This window comes from Poecilia formosa, unplaced genomic scaffold, assembly GCF_000485575.1.
Source record: "Poecilia formosa unplaced genomic scaffold, Poecilia_formosa-5.1.2 Scaffold136, whole genome shotgun sequence".
In the NCBI taxonomy this organism is placed as follows: domain Eukaryota; kingdom Metazoa; phylum Chordata; class Actinopteri; order Cyprinodontiformes; family Poeciliidae; genus Poecilia; species Poecilia formosa.
The window spans coordinates 728,842-745,654 of record NW_006800075.1 but is presented as its reverse complement, the minus strand read 5'-3'; the positions used below and the strand labels follow the sequence as shown (position 1 = coordinate 745,654).

Sequence of the window (16,813 nt, the reverse complement as noted above, 5' to 3'; positions counted from 1 at the left end):
TTTTTCTGTTTTGTTTCACAAACCTGAACCATTCTTGGGGAGTCATTTGAAGGGCGACAAGTGGCCCCCGGGCCACACTTTGGACACCCTTCCTCTATCTACATAGTCCCTGTCTCCAGTAGAACTGATTATAACTGACCAGCAAACGACATGAAGTAATCAGTAATCAGTATCTTACCTGCAGAGGACAGCAGAGAGGTTCAGAGGACAGATTTTCAGATTTTCAAAATAAAAGTCAAAAGGTATCCCCTTTTCCTGTTTTTGTTTTTTTGTACATTTAAATTTCTCAGATCATAAAAATAATTTTAATTTAAAGGATAACCTGAATACAAAAAAAAAAATTATAACAGGGGGAGAAAGTTATCTATACCATAAATCTAATACTTAGTCCTTGGCAGTAACAACTCCATCACAGTAAATGACGATGAGAATCTAATATTGCTTTGAAGGAATTTTGGATTATGAACTTCCTGTTTATGTTCAGCATCTCAGTCAGATTTAAGTCTAAACTTTGACTATACCACTACAAAGTGTTCATTTTTAGAGTATTTTAATCATTGTGTCATTGTATGAAGTGGGATTGAGCTTGAGGCCAGGAACTGATGGTCTGATATTTTCCTTCAGGATTTCTGTCGCATCAATAAGAGCAGCCCCAGACCATCACACTGCCACCACCGTGTTTCACTGCTAGTACGAGGTTCTTTTTCTCAATTCTCTGTTAGTTGTACAGCAGGTGTAATAAAATGTACACCTTTCTAAAAGTATTTCTTTGAACATGTCAATCCCCAGATGTTTTGGATTATTTTTCTAAAATGTTTGGAGATCATGAAGAGTTGTTTTTGTTTCTTTGTTGTTTTTATCCATCAGTAATTTTACCATTTTTTTTCTCCTATATATTCTTTCTTATTGTTGAATCACATATTCTGACTATAGATGAAGCAAGTGGAAATACATTTTTCACACCTGCCCAGGTTTTTTTCTTTTTTGATAGATTATTTCCCCCAATAAATTTGTTATTTCTTATTTTAATCAGCTTATCTTTGTTAAAAAATAGTTTGAAGACATAAATTGTTGTTTTTCCAACTTATATTTGTAAAGTTATATAATAAAAAAAAAATTAACAGCAATAGTTTTGGTTTATTTAACCTGTCATAGAGAACAAAACTGGGTGTTTATTTTTCAAAGTCATATGTTCACCATATGTTTCATCCCAAACTAAATATTTAATTCACAAACTAAATGTTTAGCTTGGCCCAAAATATTTAGGTCAAAGCAAAATAGTTCAGATTAGGAAATAAATATTTAGTTTGAAAATTAAATGTTTAGTTTGGAAAATAAACATTTATTTTGAAACTAAAATATTTAGTTAACAAATTAATATTTAATTTGGAGCTAAATGTAAATGCTTGTAAACTAAATAAATTAATTAAATACATTTTCAAGATAAGCATTTGGTTTATGAATTAAATATTTAGTTTGGAACTAAAACATTTATAAACATATGAATGACATGGTTCAAATATGATTGAAAAATTAACACAATTTTTGACTCTATGACAGACTAAATACATCATAATATTGCTGTTAATTATTTTTTTACTGTGCACCTTACAAACGTTATAATCTTATAATCTGATAAACAGATTATATATCATCATTTCTGATGAAAGTGTCTGAGGAATGTCCCTCCTCATTCTGGTGTGAGTTATATCCTAAATTATATCTCCTCCCAATAATGGTTGGTGTAAAAAGTAGGTGTCAGGACTTTTTAAAGGCTGAAACAGCAGCCCCAGTTTGACCAGTACTGACCTGTAGTCCTGTGGTAGAGTCTCCGTGTTCCTCCAGCCTCACCTCCTGATGATTTCTGTCTTCTGCAGGTAAGCTACAGCCTACTAATACCTTCTTCAAAGAACTTGTGCTTCACCACCTGGAGTGTACCTTTAAAAGCACAGCGTGCAGATAAACACACAGAGAGAGAGAATTATTTATTAGAGACACACATGTAAAGCCAATCCCATTTTATCTATGGCTGCTGTTTACACTGTGTCCCCATGGTTACAGATCAGGCAGAAATGGCTGCATCGGTGTGTGTACGTGTGTATGCGTGTGTGTTTGTTTGTCTGGCTGTTGGCCGCTCACTTTTTCAGAGATTTAAACCCAGATGGAGAAAGTTACACAAGAATGATGTGTGACCTAGATGCATTCTGTGAGACCGGTGTGAAATAAGGAGAGAGGCGCGAACAAATGCGAGGGGTTACACAGAGAACTCAGAGTGTTAGATGAGCCTTAAGCCAAGAATAATGAAATATGGGCTTAGGTCAGGAGGGACCTCAAAGTGGCAGACAATAAAACAGACAAAGATACAACAGGACAGATGGAGTCTGAGATGGAGGATGGAAAAAATATTGCAAAAAAAAAAAAGGAAAAAAGACAAAGCCGAAGCACAAAGAATGAAAAGCTGCTTCTTTACTTGCGAGTGAATGTGAGGCATTTTGTGTTTCTCAGTCTCCAAGGCAACCTCATCCTCCAACATGCCAATCATTATGGTGGTTGATTTCTGTGCACACAAATAGACTGCATCCACGCACACCTCCTGGATGGTGCAAAACAGCTTTGTCCTGGGATTTTTGCGGAGAATCACAACACAAATCGAGATAAAACTGAGTGCAAAAGAACGAAAGTGTGTTTGAAAAAAAAAAAGGGAGCATCCAGGGCTGCCACAAAATGATGGTTCTGACATTGATACATTGATAACTCACGCATGTTTGTGGCGTTCTTTGCCAAGATGATGCGATTTGTTGAACAGACACATGATCCAAACAAACAAGTCAACACCTCTCCCACACAACAGTCTTTCTCTACATCTCTTCTCCTTTTCCTCCCCCTTTATTACACATTAAACTGACTTTTTTTTTTTCAAATAAATCAAATGTCTAAGTCAATCTAAGTGTTTCCAGCACTGTTTTAGAAGTCTGTATTAGTTTAGAGCGTGCTTGTCACATTGAATTTTCTTGTTGTTCTTTGTGTGCTCTTTAAGTTCAGCAGATGTCTTGAAATGAAATCAAATATTTCATTAGCTGAGTTCTGACATAAATCATTTAGCTTTTGTTTTCAGGAAAGAACATTTTGATTGAAACCCTCAATCAGACATTTTTCATCGATACTCATGATAAATGTGATCAGTGTTTGAGCTTTTCTAATAAAACCTCTGATATGTAGAACCAAAGTGTCTGACTGCTTATTTCAAACTTTATCATAAGATAAATAAGCAAAAGTATCTTTGCCTCTTGGACTTTTTCCACATTTTATCATGTTACAGCTAGGGATGCACCGATCCACTTTTTTCACTTCCAATACCGATGTCGGGCCACACTTTGGATCAGTTGATTTTTACCAATTTTGCCAAGTAATTTTATAGCAAACAGTGCCATAAAGTGACACAAAATGCAATTTCATACACAAGAAGAAATAGCAGGTATTTCATTTTAAATATCTGAACACTAGAGAAAGTTTTATAGGTTAATGTTTTCCATTCTGGTAGGAACAATTCCCCTCATTCTACATTTCACTTCTTATGAAATGCTTTAAAACAATTTCTTTATATAGAGCAAATTCACAACAAATGTTGTCTCAGGGCATTTTAACAAATATTATTTTAATTTAAACACATACCTTCCAATTTATTCTAGTTATCAAACAGTACAGTAAGCTCAGTTAATTATTTAAATACAAGTATATTTTCCTTTTGTTAATTTGGTGACTTCTGAAGGGAAACAAATGAGTTTTTAATCTAGGATTATCCAGGTATTGGAGATTGACTACAAATCTGTTTGTGTATTTATACTTCAAAACCACATATTTTTAAAATAAGAGAAAAATGGAGCAAGACATTGATAGGTTTCTTTCCACTTCATCCCAGTACCTTGTGCTAATATAAAATCTGAATAAAACTAACATGAAGCTTATAGTTGTAATATGAAAAGATTCACTGGGTACTAATACATTCACAAGGCACTTTATATTTCAAGACTCCATAAGCTGGCTGCTCCAACCACATTCATCTTCATTAAATGAAGTGTCATATCTTATTACTGTCAGTCCATAGAGTCACGTGTCTCGATCACCAGGGGAGACAGATTTTTTTGGGTCGCTGGTGCTTCCTAATTTCAAAGTGATGATGATGTAACTGTAGGCTAAAAATAAGCTGCATTTCTGCTTCATGTAGGCACTGAATCTTAACATTCAGAACGATGAACACCTGAGCCCGCCAGCGCTCTCCTCCGAGTCACATGTGCGGTGAAAGCTGCACCACTGCTGGTCTCACAAAAAGCAGCAAAAAGAAGGAAATGCCTGAAGCAGAGGGAATGCCCCCGGAGTTCAAACTCTTCAAAAAAACCTATTTCATGCTCATCATCAATAAGCTTTCTGAAAACTTGGTTTTCCTTCACTTCTCCCTTTTATTAGGATACAATAAAAACAGATTTTTGATGTTCAAGGAAAGTCTCCCTTTGGTGTTTTGTACGAAGTAGTTTAAGAGAAACTCCAGTGAAAGTGAGGAAATAAAGCCTTATTTATTACGTTACAATAATCTCATACTGATCTTATATCTATCTCCCTTACTGTCCTCTGCACTCTGTGCCAGCAAGATAACCTTAGATTCACATCTGGTGTTTTTCTGTCACAGCTCCAACTGTCTTCAATGTATACAGGAAAAACATAAAATTTTACCCGGTATTGTGTAGTTTCTAGTGCAAATATTGTGGTATATGTGAATTATGACTAAATTAACTTAAAAGTAATGTTTCAGCAAAATATAGGAGCTTGTTTTACTTTAATCCATAGTTCCTTAATGTTGATTTAAAAAAATAATACAGATTATTTCATGTATAACAAGACATTTTTGCCAATAATTAATTAAATATTATTATTATTATTATTATTATTATTATTATTATTATTATTATTATTATTATTAAAACAAGCTTCCATATCTTTCTGAAAAGGTACTTGTAAGTTAGTTTTGTTTTATCTCAAGTGTACGAAGACATTTGCAAACTAAATCAAAAGTATGTGTAGGTAGGCACTCACAACTGTTTTATATCCGAATGCCACTCTTTCTTGGTAATTCTCATTTAGAAGAGTGGCTTGGAAAAATTTGGCCTTTGTCTGTAGTTATATTTGTATCCCAGGGAGACAGAAAGCCAAGGATTTCAAATTAAAAGTTCCTAAGCAATCAGACTGACTATAATATTCATAGACTCCCATAACTGAAAAAGCACAAAATCTAAAGATAAATTTTTTTTCATTTATATTTATTATTTGAGAATTGTGGGTGACTCTGTGGTACCTTTGGAGGAGCTGCAGAAATTAACAGCTCAGGTGGGACAATCTTTTGATTAAAATCATCCATTTTCATCAACACCTATGCATTTTTGGTATTGAAACAACATAGTTACAACTAATTTCATTTTTTAAAACCCTGCAGAAAACAATAGGGGTCACCAAATATTTTATAAGCACTTAAAACAAATAGCCAGCATTATAGCAGTCCACACATTTCTTTGCGATATGTATATCATGTGTAATATTGCAATAATGAGACATTTTCTACTTGTATAGACCTACTAAAAAAATTGACTCTAGGAAACTGAATAAAAATGCATGCCACATTTCAGATGTTCAGTTGTAAAAAGTATTTGTACACTACAATTATGTGTGACTTTATATTGGTCTAACATATAATCTCAATATTGTAGTTTGTGGCAAATTTGAAACATTTAAAAAAGCAGGAATTCTTTTTCAGGGTTGAATGTGTCTGTTTACATCACTGTTAATATAACTAAGTACTGGTGAATATGAAACAAATTTAATGCTGTACTGCATTTCCATCTGAATAATTCAAAAACAGGATGTAAAATATAAATAGTTTAAGTCATTCATACAATTTTATCCAAGATGCTAATATGGAGGATGTAACTTGAATGTTTGTGGCTGAAGAGATTAGATGCATTTTTCCTACTTTGAAAAATCATTCCTAAATACATTCAAAGGGGGCATTTGAAATTTCTTAGCATTAGCCATATAAACTAACTATCCTAAAGGTTAAAAAAATATGAGTGCATTTTCATTTATGAGCAAAAATACATTATAAATTTATCAGAAATTTTAAACACAACAGTAAACCTATGAATCGTTATCTTCTCAAATCTTACCTTAGAATCGATATCGTACAAATCCAGACACACGTATTTCTTTCGACATTTGTCTCTTCCTGCTTTCCGTACTGAAGAGTAAGATTATGGTACTTTTGATGTCACTTTGCAATATGTATTTTTCAATCTATGGTATAAATGTACATTTTACTATTTAAATATTTTAATTTGATTTACACATTTAAATAAAACTTTCAAACTACACAACTATTATCGGCGTAACTTGTTTTCACCTTTTCTGCCTTTATTTTTAATCAGGCAGTGCTGGGGGCACCTCACAGCGTCTTCTTCCTGTGAAGGTTGGAGAGGGAAAGGTCCTTAACCGGTCGGTTTGTTGTGGCACCAGCACCTTGTTCTGTCCTTCAGCAGGAAAATGTACTATAAGTTCAGCGGTTTCACCCAGAAATTGACGGGTGCTGCTCCCACGGCGGCCTACAACCCTCAGGTGAGAGTTTGAAGCGGTGTGTAGGTCACAAACCGAAATTTTAATGGCTCTACTGACCTTGGCGTGGGTTTGTTAGATAACGGATCCTGCTTTTGCTAGCTAGCTTTTGAGCTGACCACCACAGCTGAAAAATATCTGGGATTTTTTTATTATATTCACAAATATGTATATTAAGGACACTTGTTGGTGATGTTCCCTTTGCTACGCTTAAACCCAACGAAAATTTATATTGCTTAACTTCATCGTTATTTTACGTATGGGTAATTTTCTGTTTTCACCTGTTATGACATTCGGTACCTTATGAAAAGTTTGCCTTTTTTCCACGGTGCAGTGCCCCATTTTCACCTCTTAAGTCTTAGTCTTTCAGCTTTGACCTTAAAGGGTATTTCAGTGTTTTAATCCGGACTTTATTTGAAATTAATGGCATTTAAAACAGTCAAATAATATATACAAAGCTGAAGTTGGCTTCCAATTTTAGTTTCCGATTTAGAAAATTCTATTTAATTAAAAATGATTTAAATTCCAAAGAGAATTTAAATGTTGCAACTTGTATCATTCAAGTATCTTCATCATGGATGGTGATTCTGTTGGTTGGGAGGATTTCTGGTAGCAGTCAGTCTTGCAGCTGCTAGGAAGAGGCCTCTGACTGAAGACAGTTACTGAATGACAGTCTCATGGCTGTCATGACAATGCTAACAGCTCAATTTCTCAATAGCAGAGATTACATTCCACAGTAATATGTCCTGGATGACAACACAATGAATGCCCGTCACTTGAAATCTCTCCACCACCAGATCTATAGCACAGATAAAGAAGGCTACTTCACTCAGTTCATAGAGAGAAATTTGCAAAATTGATTATAAATGAAAGTAAGTAGAAGTAGAAAAGCCATATCGCCCACTTGAACTGACAACACCCAACTCTGACACTGGGATTTTTCAGTGTCAGAGATGGGTACCATATCAGATCAAAACTCTGATATGGTACCTTTTGCATAAAAGCAATGTTTAGTATGGAAAAAACAACATTGGGAAGTTGTAGGCCTGTTCCTCCAAGCTGTATTTTAACTTTTCCACTGTCAAATTAGTGATGCCTGTGAAAAATACTTGTTATAGGTTGAGAAAGCAAGTTTTTCTGCACCTTCTTGTTGGAAATCAATGTGGAGGATTTACTCGTAGTGGAACCACAGCCCTGTTTCATTACACTGCTGCCACAGGCAGACAGTTGCAAAGCAATTGACATTGATTATCCTCCCTGTTTTTAAATTAGGAGCTGTGTTCAAGCATTTGGAGGGGGTTGTTTGTGTGTGTGTGCGCGCTTTCTTTTTCTATTTTTTTTTTCCAGAATAATTCAAACTTTTCTAAACTGAACAAAAAAGGATATTTAATTTTCTTATTTTCTCTGCCAAATATTTTAGTTTCTAGACTTTGTTCTCGCTAAGTGGGAGAAGTTTTTACGTACCGCGTCTCATGCAACAGTGTAAACAGTGTGAGAGCCACTGGGCTGAAATCTGGTTAAAGCCGGTGCAGGCGTCATTCACACAGCACAGCGCTCAGTCTCCACCTGTAATGAAACAGCAGCAGATGGCCCGGATAATGTGATAAACATTGATTTAATATTTTTACAGCTCATGGGTAAACCCACACTGGTAGATTTTCCATTTTATTACAGCCACAATTCATGTGAAACGGTGTGTTTGTGTGTGTTGTTTATAATGCTGTTCACCCGGTCATAACACACACTCACAGATCCAATTTGTTCCACAGGTTTAACAGTTCACTGTCAAATGTTATGCTCTTAAATAGGCCGTCATCTCTTCATTTTATTTTTTAGCTTCTTTTGTTTTTGGACAACTAATATAAAGAGAGCTGCAACACAGACCACATCCTCTAAAATCACATTACAGCTGACAACTTTCAGCAGTTTTTATTATTAAGGATTAAGCTTCCGCAGGGCAGCTGTGCCGGGCAAAAATGTCCTATTGTAGGTTATAAACGTTAAGTTTATTTAGTTTTTCAGTAATGAAATTTGAGCTGCAGTGCACTTGGCTTTTCTGCCACCAGGTTCAACCTTAAAATATCATTTGTGCCTTAATGCATCTAAAATATTATGTTGTAAAGTTGTATTTTATTGTCACCGTAGAAGTTACTACACAATGACCAGTTTCTAATGTCCTTTTGAAATATGACAAATGTAGTAATGTCTAAAAACTTTTTTGAACAAATCTGATTTATAAATTGTGTTGCGTCTTAACTGTGATTGGATTATAAAATATATATTTTATAAAATGTAGTTCTTTATTTGTTCCTTAATTGTATTTATGATTTGGAATATTTTATGGTACTTCTACAAATAAAATAACATTTAACTTGGGCTTTTTGACACTTCTATAACAGAAAAGGGAAAAAAAATATGTTGATCTCTTGATGTGAAAGTTTGCCCTCCTTTCTTTTCTTTTTTTTATGTGTCCGGTTTTGATTTGCATCGCCTACGTATCTGCCTCCACACGCTTTGACAGAAACTTTTATGTAAATTAAAGGATACTGACACCCAGGAGACCGCTGCTTTATTTACCAGCGTTACTCAGCACACTGCAGAAAAATAGAAGGTAACTATAAAACGTACCGGGTCGGGCTTTGATCTCAAAATGTTGCTCCAAAAGAAAATATAACCATCCATAAAGGGAACGTGGTAAAATGAATGGAAAGGTTAGTCTTTTCTGGGGATGTTGCTCTTCATAACCTTTTTTTGAATTAGTAGTCTCAGTTTAGCTGCATTTTTTTCTTTTTTAATGCTCACAAAATAGTGTGATGAAATGTTCACTTTATTTTCTTTTTTGCTAGAAAATCCAGTGAAACATTTATTGTGGCACCCCAAATAATTCCTTTAAAACAAAAATAAAAATGATCTACCCTGGAATATTTTCTACAATTGTTTTATTTTTGTGGGAAAATGTCCAAACTTTTCTTATTTTTAAACAAAATCATTGACATAATTTATAGCACCACTACCGACTCTTAAAACATGAATGTAATTGACTTTTTAGAATTTCAAATGCCTTTTTAAGATGAAACATTTGATTCATATTTCATAACTTCCCGTTTCCCTGGTAATATAAGATGGCAAATTTCAAATGCTCTGTTGCCAACCATTAAGTGTGATACATAAGATTTAAATGAAAATGGGATTTTTCTGCCAATTAATGATAGGATTTTTCAATTTAAGATTACACTGCTGCAGTGTAATTTATTTTAAAGCCTTTTTTCTGCACCGGGGTTGCCAACAGCCGTTAAGGGTGCTGTATATTTTACACTTAACGGCCTAACCAATTTAAATCAAGTCGAGACATGACTCTGAATCAATAAAACACTCACAGAATCAGAGATATTACACAACCTACAAAATGAATATTGACTCTTTTTGAGCTTAATTTACAAAAGATCGATGTGAAGAGACTTCTTATCAAGTCTTTATGGTGATATAAATCAGATAATTAAAGACCTGCTCACAACTTTGTGCCTGATAAAACTCACTTTTTGCTAAGAGAAAAAGTATTTACTCACCATTGCACATAAATTCAACTTTTTAAAGGTTTTCGGTATGATGGCATGTAAAGAAAAGAGCCTTGTTTTATAGTGAAAGCCTCGTCCTTGAACTTAAAGCATTGGATCTATGAAACTGACTTGTGTTGAGCTGGAAGTAATTAAATTTTAAATCCTTCTTATAATTAATCCTTGACTTTGTTGCTGGAAGATGTTGACTGATTGCCTCACATCCTCTTTTTATGTAAAATGTCCTTTATTCATCTTCTTTTTTTAGTGTATTTTATTTGATTCAATGCTTTTTGTGTTTATTAAGGTCTCTGTCAAGGTCTCATACCCACAGGCTTGGTTTGGGTGGGCGGGGAAGAAAAGCAGCTTATATAAGCGGAGAATGTTAAAAATAAATATCTTGGTTTTATTTTCCCATGAATGTAATCAAGGACTTTTGGAAAAATGGAAACGAATTAAAGCCATCAAAAATGTATTTTTTTATTTTCTTTTAAATGTATTTAAAAATCTTCTTTTGTTATGATTTAGGGGTTGAAGCAAAGCCTGCCTGCAGAGTCTCCCACCATGATCTTCGCCACACCCACCAAGGTGGTCTCAGAAGCAGGGTCCACAGTGGAGTATTTGGGAGCAAACAAAGTTCCTGACCTCCAGAAATTTTTCCAGGTAATAAATATTTTTAAAAATTTCATATGTAATGGGGGAAAAATGAGTGATGTCCAGATCAGGATTTCTTTTTGTTCCTGGTACGGATCAGAATCCTTTACAAAATGGTCAATTATCCCAATGTAATTAAAATCAATGCAGTATGTCTGTGTGTATTAAAAAAATGCACACTTGGTATCACATGTATTTCTGATGAAATATGTATTTATATTGTTATTGTGTAGTACTTGACTCAAACAGTTATTGTGATGCTATTGCCTAGTAGTCCGACGCCATTGAAACTATTATTGTGATGCTGTTGATCGTTATTTGGATGCTATTGACTTATAATCTGATACTATTGCCGATTACTTTGGCGCAGTTGCCAAATATTTCAATTACATTGCCAATTATTCCAAAGTTATTGCCAGTTATTTTGATCCCATTTCTAAAAATTGCACTATTATAATTAACCCACATTTTCTGACTTTTTCTTCATCACAAGTTCTCCAACACCCTTTTTACTTTAGCATTGCAACCATTAAAAATATTGTACAATCTTTCTTATATTGTGCAATCCGACTGTGAATATCATTGTAAAAGGTGACAAACAATTTAATTGTTAAAAGAAAACTGAGGTTCATGTCCTGTCATACAGTTTTGCTAGTTAAAAAAAAAAAATCCTGCAAATTGTGCAGCCGACCAGTGAGCTGGGAGTGCAAAATCACAGATGGTAAACCAACAGCAGGATTGGGGAGTTGAGTTTACACAAGAACTTTAAGATAGATTAATCTAGGTTTTGAGATTTTACAGACCTTGTCATTTGCTAAACAATACCGGTTCAAAGCCCTTCTATCATCGAGGTCAAACACAAGCGACACATTGAGTCCTAAAGTACGGTTTTCAAAGCACAGAGTAGATTTTAGGTAATGACTAATATTTATTTCACTCTCTACATGGTCTGAATGGCCTTGAGCAACCTCCGCCGCACAGCCCACCACAGCTCACCACTTCAGAGGAAAACAAACACACCAGTCAAATGAAACATCGACTGCTGGAGCTTAAGGGGAAACTGTTACGCAAAATTCACATTTTGCATGTTTTGAACTCCAATTTGGGTGTCAACTGCTTGTAGAAACAACTCGAGCGTTTAAAAAGACAAACACCCAGGTGTTTTTTGGCAATAAGTTCAGGTTTTTTGGTGTCTGGAAAGTGAGCAGTTTCAAAAACCTCCTGATTTGTAAGTCACAAGTAGATGGGCACTGTGCTGTTACCTAGCAACCCTGTTACTTAGCAACCTAGCTGGGAGGGGGCGTGGCCAGCAGCAGCTTATTTGGATTTAAAGTGACAAGAGTCCCTTAAACGGCTCACTCTGAAAGGAGATCAGACTAAAATCTCATTATCTAAGAATGAGTTTGTGCAAAAAATGTGATGAACATGGTTTGTGTAACCCATTAACCTATGCTAACCTGTTCAAGGAACCATAATAGGTCATGTTTAAAAGAAGTGTTGTGATCTGAACGCTCTGCAACAACTTTCTGTGTTTTGACAGTCATATTCTTTTCTATTTCTCCTCCGTTTGTCCCAACCTTCAGACATCGGACGGTATCCCAGTCCATCTAAAGCGCGGATATCCCGACCAACTACTGTACCGCACCACCATGGCTCTCACGATCGGAGGCGTCGTCTACTGCCTGGTAGCTCTCTACATTGCAGCTCAGCCCAAAAAGAAGTGACAAACACAAACTCAGGATCTTGTGTTACACCACTGACTCGTTGCTGCTGCTGCAAACACCGGGTCTCACTTCACCAGACCCTCTTTGGCCCTTTTAAATGATGAACCTCCCCTCTGTACTTTGGTTTTTGAAGGACAAGAAGAGCTTTACGACCTTCTGGCGTAATTGCTGTCACACTAACCAAAATTAAATGAATATCAATATTATTATTATTATTATTATTATTATGACTTTGTTTTTTGTTTTTCAAATAATTCAGGTTTAAAGTTGGTATCAATTACTACTCGCCACATATGAAAAAGAAAAGGTTTAATAAATGTTTTTTTAGCCTCATCAATATTGGGACACAAAGCCAATAATGACCATTATGTTTGTGTTCTTTGAGAAAGATGTCTAAGTTAATAAATCCCAGAAAGAAAATGGTTTAGTTCGGGTTTGTTTCATTTTGCTACCAAAGAAACGACCTCGCTGTACCGTGATGAAACACTCTACAGGGTCTGTCTGCCATGTCACCAGTGTATCAGCGAGCCTGATGGAGACGTCTGGAACGTAGCTGCCGCTCACTTGGCTAACAAGTGCCCCCACACTTGGTAAATACAGCCACCATGTGGGGGGTGCTGGTGGGATGTAACATTCTCCTCACTGTCATTTTAGGTGATGCTTTTCCTCTTCTGCAGATTAATTTTAAATAAATTTGTATGTCATCAATCTATCGTCTGTACCTGCTTGGCCTTGCAGAGTTGTGGGGGGGTGGTATGGGCTTGATGCCTGTCTTCCTTTTCTGCAGAAACAAAAAAAAAAGTATTTTTGATGTAGTTTCTAGTGCAAATTTCTTGGCACTCTTGAAATAAGACAAAACTAACATAAGTAACTTCCATCAAAATATGGTTTGCCTTAATATTCATGAAAAAAACACTAGTTCCACTGGCAAATTATTTAAATTATAGCAAGACATTTTCCCATATTATAATTGAAATAATCTGCCAGTGGAATGAATACTTTCTCATGAATATTAAAGAATTGTTGATTTAAAACAAGCAGAGTTGTGGGTTGTGCTAAGATATTTGCTCTAATCTAGACCAAAACTATTTGTTTTTGCAGTGAAGAGCTTGTATACAGAAGTTAATAGGATAAAACGCATCGCGTTCAGATTAAGCCTGTAGCTGTAACTTTAGACAGACATGCGTTACAAACTTTCTGGAGAATCGGAAGCTCAGAACGTCCAACATGTTGAGCAGCAGATCATCATGGCTTCATCTTCCTGTCTGCCAGGAACAGAAGTGTGAAAGGGTGCAGTCTGCAGAAGCTCACCAAGCTGCCCGGCTGAACGCTGGACACATTTAGCCTGGTCTGAGAAATCTGCATTTATATCGACAGGCCCAGATGGTCGGATCAAATATTAATCCATCCATAGCATGACTCCACAGACCCAATCTGCGTTGTGTCAACAGCCTGGGTAATGATGATGACTCAGTGCGCGACTGAGGACTCCAGGCTCCCTTTACGACAACAGTTTACCTTTTTCTGTGGGCAGATGCCGCCTGTAATGATGCATTATGTTGCGCAGCAGAAGTCGCATACGGATTCCATAAAACAAGCCTCTGATTTTGATTTCAAGAGACCGGTCCACTCCAGCTGAGTGCCTCTGGCATGAGATAAAACATTTACAGCATGCAACTGACGAGCCATGCATGTGGAAATTGAGCGAGGTCTTAAAGGTTCGCCTTGCTATCTTGTAAACCTTGTGGAAACAGGAAGGAAGGTTTAGAGTGATGTTTCTGTGTTCATTTATCATACCAGTGACCATGAGAACGATAAAAGCAGAGTGAAACATCACTAATCTGGATTTTTTTTTCAATAAAGTTCCTTCCTGACTCAAGTGTATATGAGATTTCTTTCTCCAGTGTGATGGAGAGATTCTTAACAGGTTCAAGACCCTGTTATTGTCCGCTGGCTGCAGTAAACTGGAATATCTTCATGTGTTTTAGTGCCTTTTATATCAACTGTGCTGTGATGGTGGAGGATTTTATAATGCTCTGCTGCTGGAGTTCCTTTCATCTATTTTTTAGGCCTTTCAAAGGGAAAAAAAAGGTTTTTAAGGCTTGTTCAGAAGCAATACAATGCCAAACACAGCTAACTCCGTGAGTCCATCTGGACGGAATCATTTCTATTCTTCCTCTAAGCAATTGTTTCATTTATAAAGACCAGACAGAAGCAAACAAGTGAGAATTTAGCAAATATGTGACATATTGTAGCAGTAAATGCCAGTTTGATCCAACTGTCCTGTTAGGACCCTTGATAAAGATGTGCAGAAAGACAAAAAATAAATGCATATTTTATTGCAGTGACATAATCTCACACTAACTGAACATGTAAGAGAGGAAAACAGTTTTAGCAATAACTTGTACTGGAATTATTGCAACTCATGTTGACTCCGGAGGAGCGAAAGAGTTTCACAGCTCAGATGGGTGAGTTTGATGACTGCAGAACTATTACTACAATTTTTTTTTATGTAAGAGTAGCAAGAAGAGTCACTGGACTTTAACCAAACAGGTGGTTGTAATTTTATTTAGTCAGATGAATCCAAAATTTTACCTGAAATTGAACACAACATTCACATGAAGGTGGCAGCAGAAGAAAAAAACAAAGACCCTACTTGGGATTCCCCAAGGCTCCAACCTGGGTCCCTTCTCATTCAACATCCACATGTTTCTGCTATCACAGATTAAAATACATAATAAGATTACAGAGATTATACACAACTCTACATTATGGTGTCACCAGGTGACTAAGGCATTGCTGCATTATTCAAAACAAGAACGACAAGAGAACTTTTTATTCAACAACACTGTAAAAACAAAAAATCTTGCAAAGTTTAATCTACTTTCTAGTCCAAATATCTTAGTACACTTGGAATAAGTCAAAACTATCTTACAAGTAACTTTTGAGCAATTAGTATTAGTTTGTTTTAAGTCAATAATTCCTTACTATTGATGAAAAAATGCTCGTTCCACAAGCAGATTTTTTTACTTACAACATTGGAAAATGTCTTGTTATAAGTGAAATAATCTGCAAGTGGAACTAATACTTTTTCATCAATATTAAGGAATTATTTACTTAAAACAAGCTCCTATATTTTGCTGAAAAGTTACTTGTAAGTTAGTTTGAATTTATTTCAAGTGTTCCAAGATATTTGGACTAGAAACTACAAAAAATACTTAGTAAGATTTTGTGTTTTTGCAGTGAAAGGCAGATCTGTGTTGATCATTAGGTCTGAAAATGGATGGATAAAAATAATTGTTCACCCAGACGTGAACATTTCTACAACGAGCAATGATTAAAGAGTTTGAAACAGCTTGAGTTGCCACAATGTGTGCCAAAAAAATTAGAAGCTTTGAATTTTCTTTTTTCATTAACAAATATGTTTTCTTTTTTTAATGGAAAAATCCTTCTGTTGCAACAAGCCTTTGCGTCATTGCTGCCAACTTGAACATCCTGCAGCAACAATGGATCCATGGGATGCTCTTGCAACACGTCTGCAACGCGGCACTCCGGCTGTTAGTCGGAGCACGCGGTGAGGTGTGTGATCACAGGAAAACTGGGGTAAAGGAGGGTAAAATTCCAGGAAGCAGGTGGGATGTGAGGAAAAGTGGAGGGCTGGGGTGAGAGGAAGGCTGTCAAAGGGAGGATGGGTGCAAGTTATCATGAGAAAATTAAAAGTGAAGCCCTTTTCAGTGTCGCATCCGTGAGATGTTTTTATCATGAGTCATGTAAGGCTGCTGGGCCTTTAATATGTTAACAAAATGTCATATTTGAACCAAGAAAAAAGTATGGAAACAGAATATTTTAGCTATCAAGGAAAGTGAAGGTTCAAAAACATAATCTTTTCCCGTGTTTTTTTTTTCTATTGCACAAGAAAGGAGCTTGTTTTAAGTCAATAACTCTTAAATATAGATAAAAATGTATTTGTTACACTGGAAGATCATTTCACTTGTACCAAGATGATTTTTCATGTTATAAGTGAATTAATCTGACATTATAATCCATATCCATTTGTTGGCTTAATGTTATTAGCTTCTATGTATATAGAAAACACAAAATCTACCAAATATTTTTGGTCTGGTTTCCAGTGCAAATATCTTTTGAAATAAGTCAAAACTAAATTACAAGTAACTTCTTAGCAAGATATAGGAACTTATTTTAAGACAACAATTCCCTAATATTGAT

At 35.6% G+C, this 16,813-nt stretch overlaps 1 protein-coding gene across 1 annotated transcript; it reads left to right on the top strand.

Annotated features, from left to right (window-relative positions):
• Positions 1-6,507: 6,507 nt before the first annotated feature.
• cox7a2l (cytochrome c oxidase subunit 7A2 like) lies at positions 6,508-13,296 on the top strand. Its single transcript, XM_007562426.2, has 3 exons — positions 6,508-6,657; positions 10,737-10,871; positions 12,446-13,296. Exons 1-3 carry the CDS (start codon positions 6,586-6,588, stop codon positions 12,584-12,586), a joined length of 348 nt encoding a protein of 115 aa, XP_007562488.2. The 5' UTR covers positions 6,508-6,585; the 3' UTR covers positions 12,587-13,296.
• Positions 13,297-16,813: the final 3,517 nt, after the last annotated feature.

What these genes read in the sequence shown, in the direction of transcription:
- cox7a2l (XM_007562426.2), top strand. Translation starts at nt 6,586, where the DNA reads ATGTACTATAAGTTCAGCGGTTTCACCCAGAAATTGACGGGTGCTGCT. An exon ending in CGGCGGCCTACAACCCTCAG is followed by an intron (nt 6,658 to 10,736) that starts GTGAGAGTTTGA and finishes GTTATGATTTAG; the next exon opens with GGGTTGAAGCAAAGCCTGCC. An exon ending in ACCTCCAGAAATTTTTCCAG is followed by an intron (nt 10,872 to 12,445) that starts GTAATAAATATT and finishes CCCAACCTTCAG; the next exon opens with ACATCGGACGGTATCCCAGT.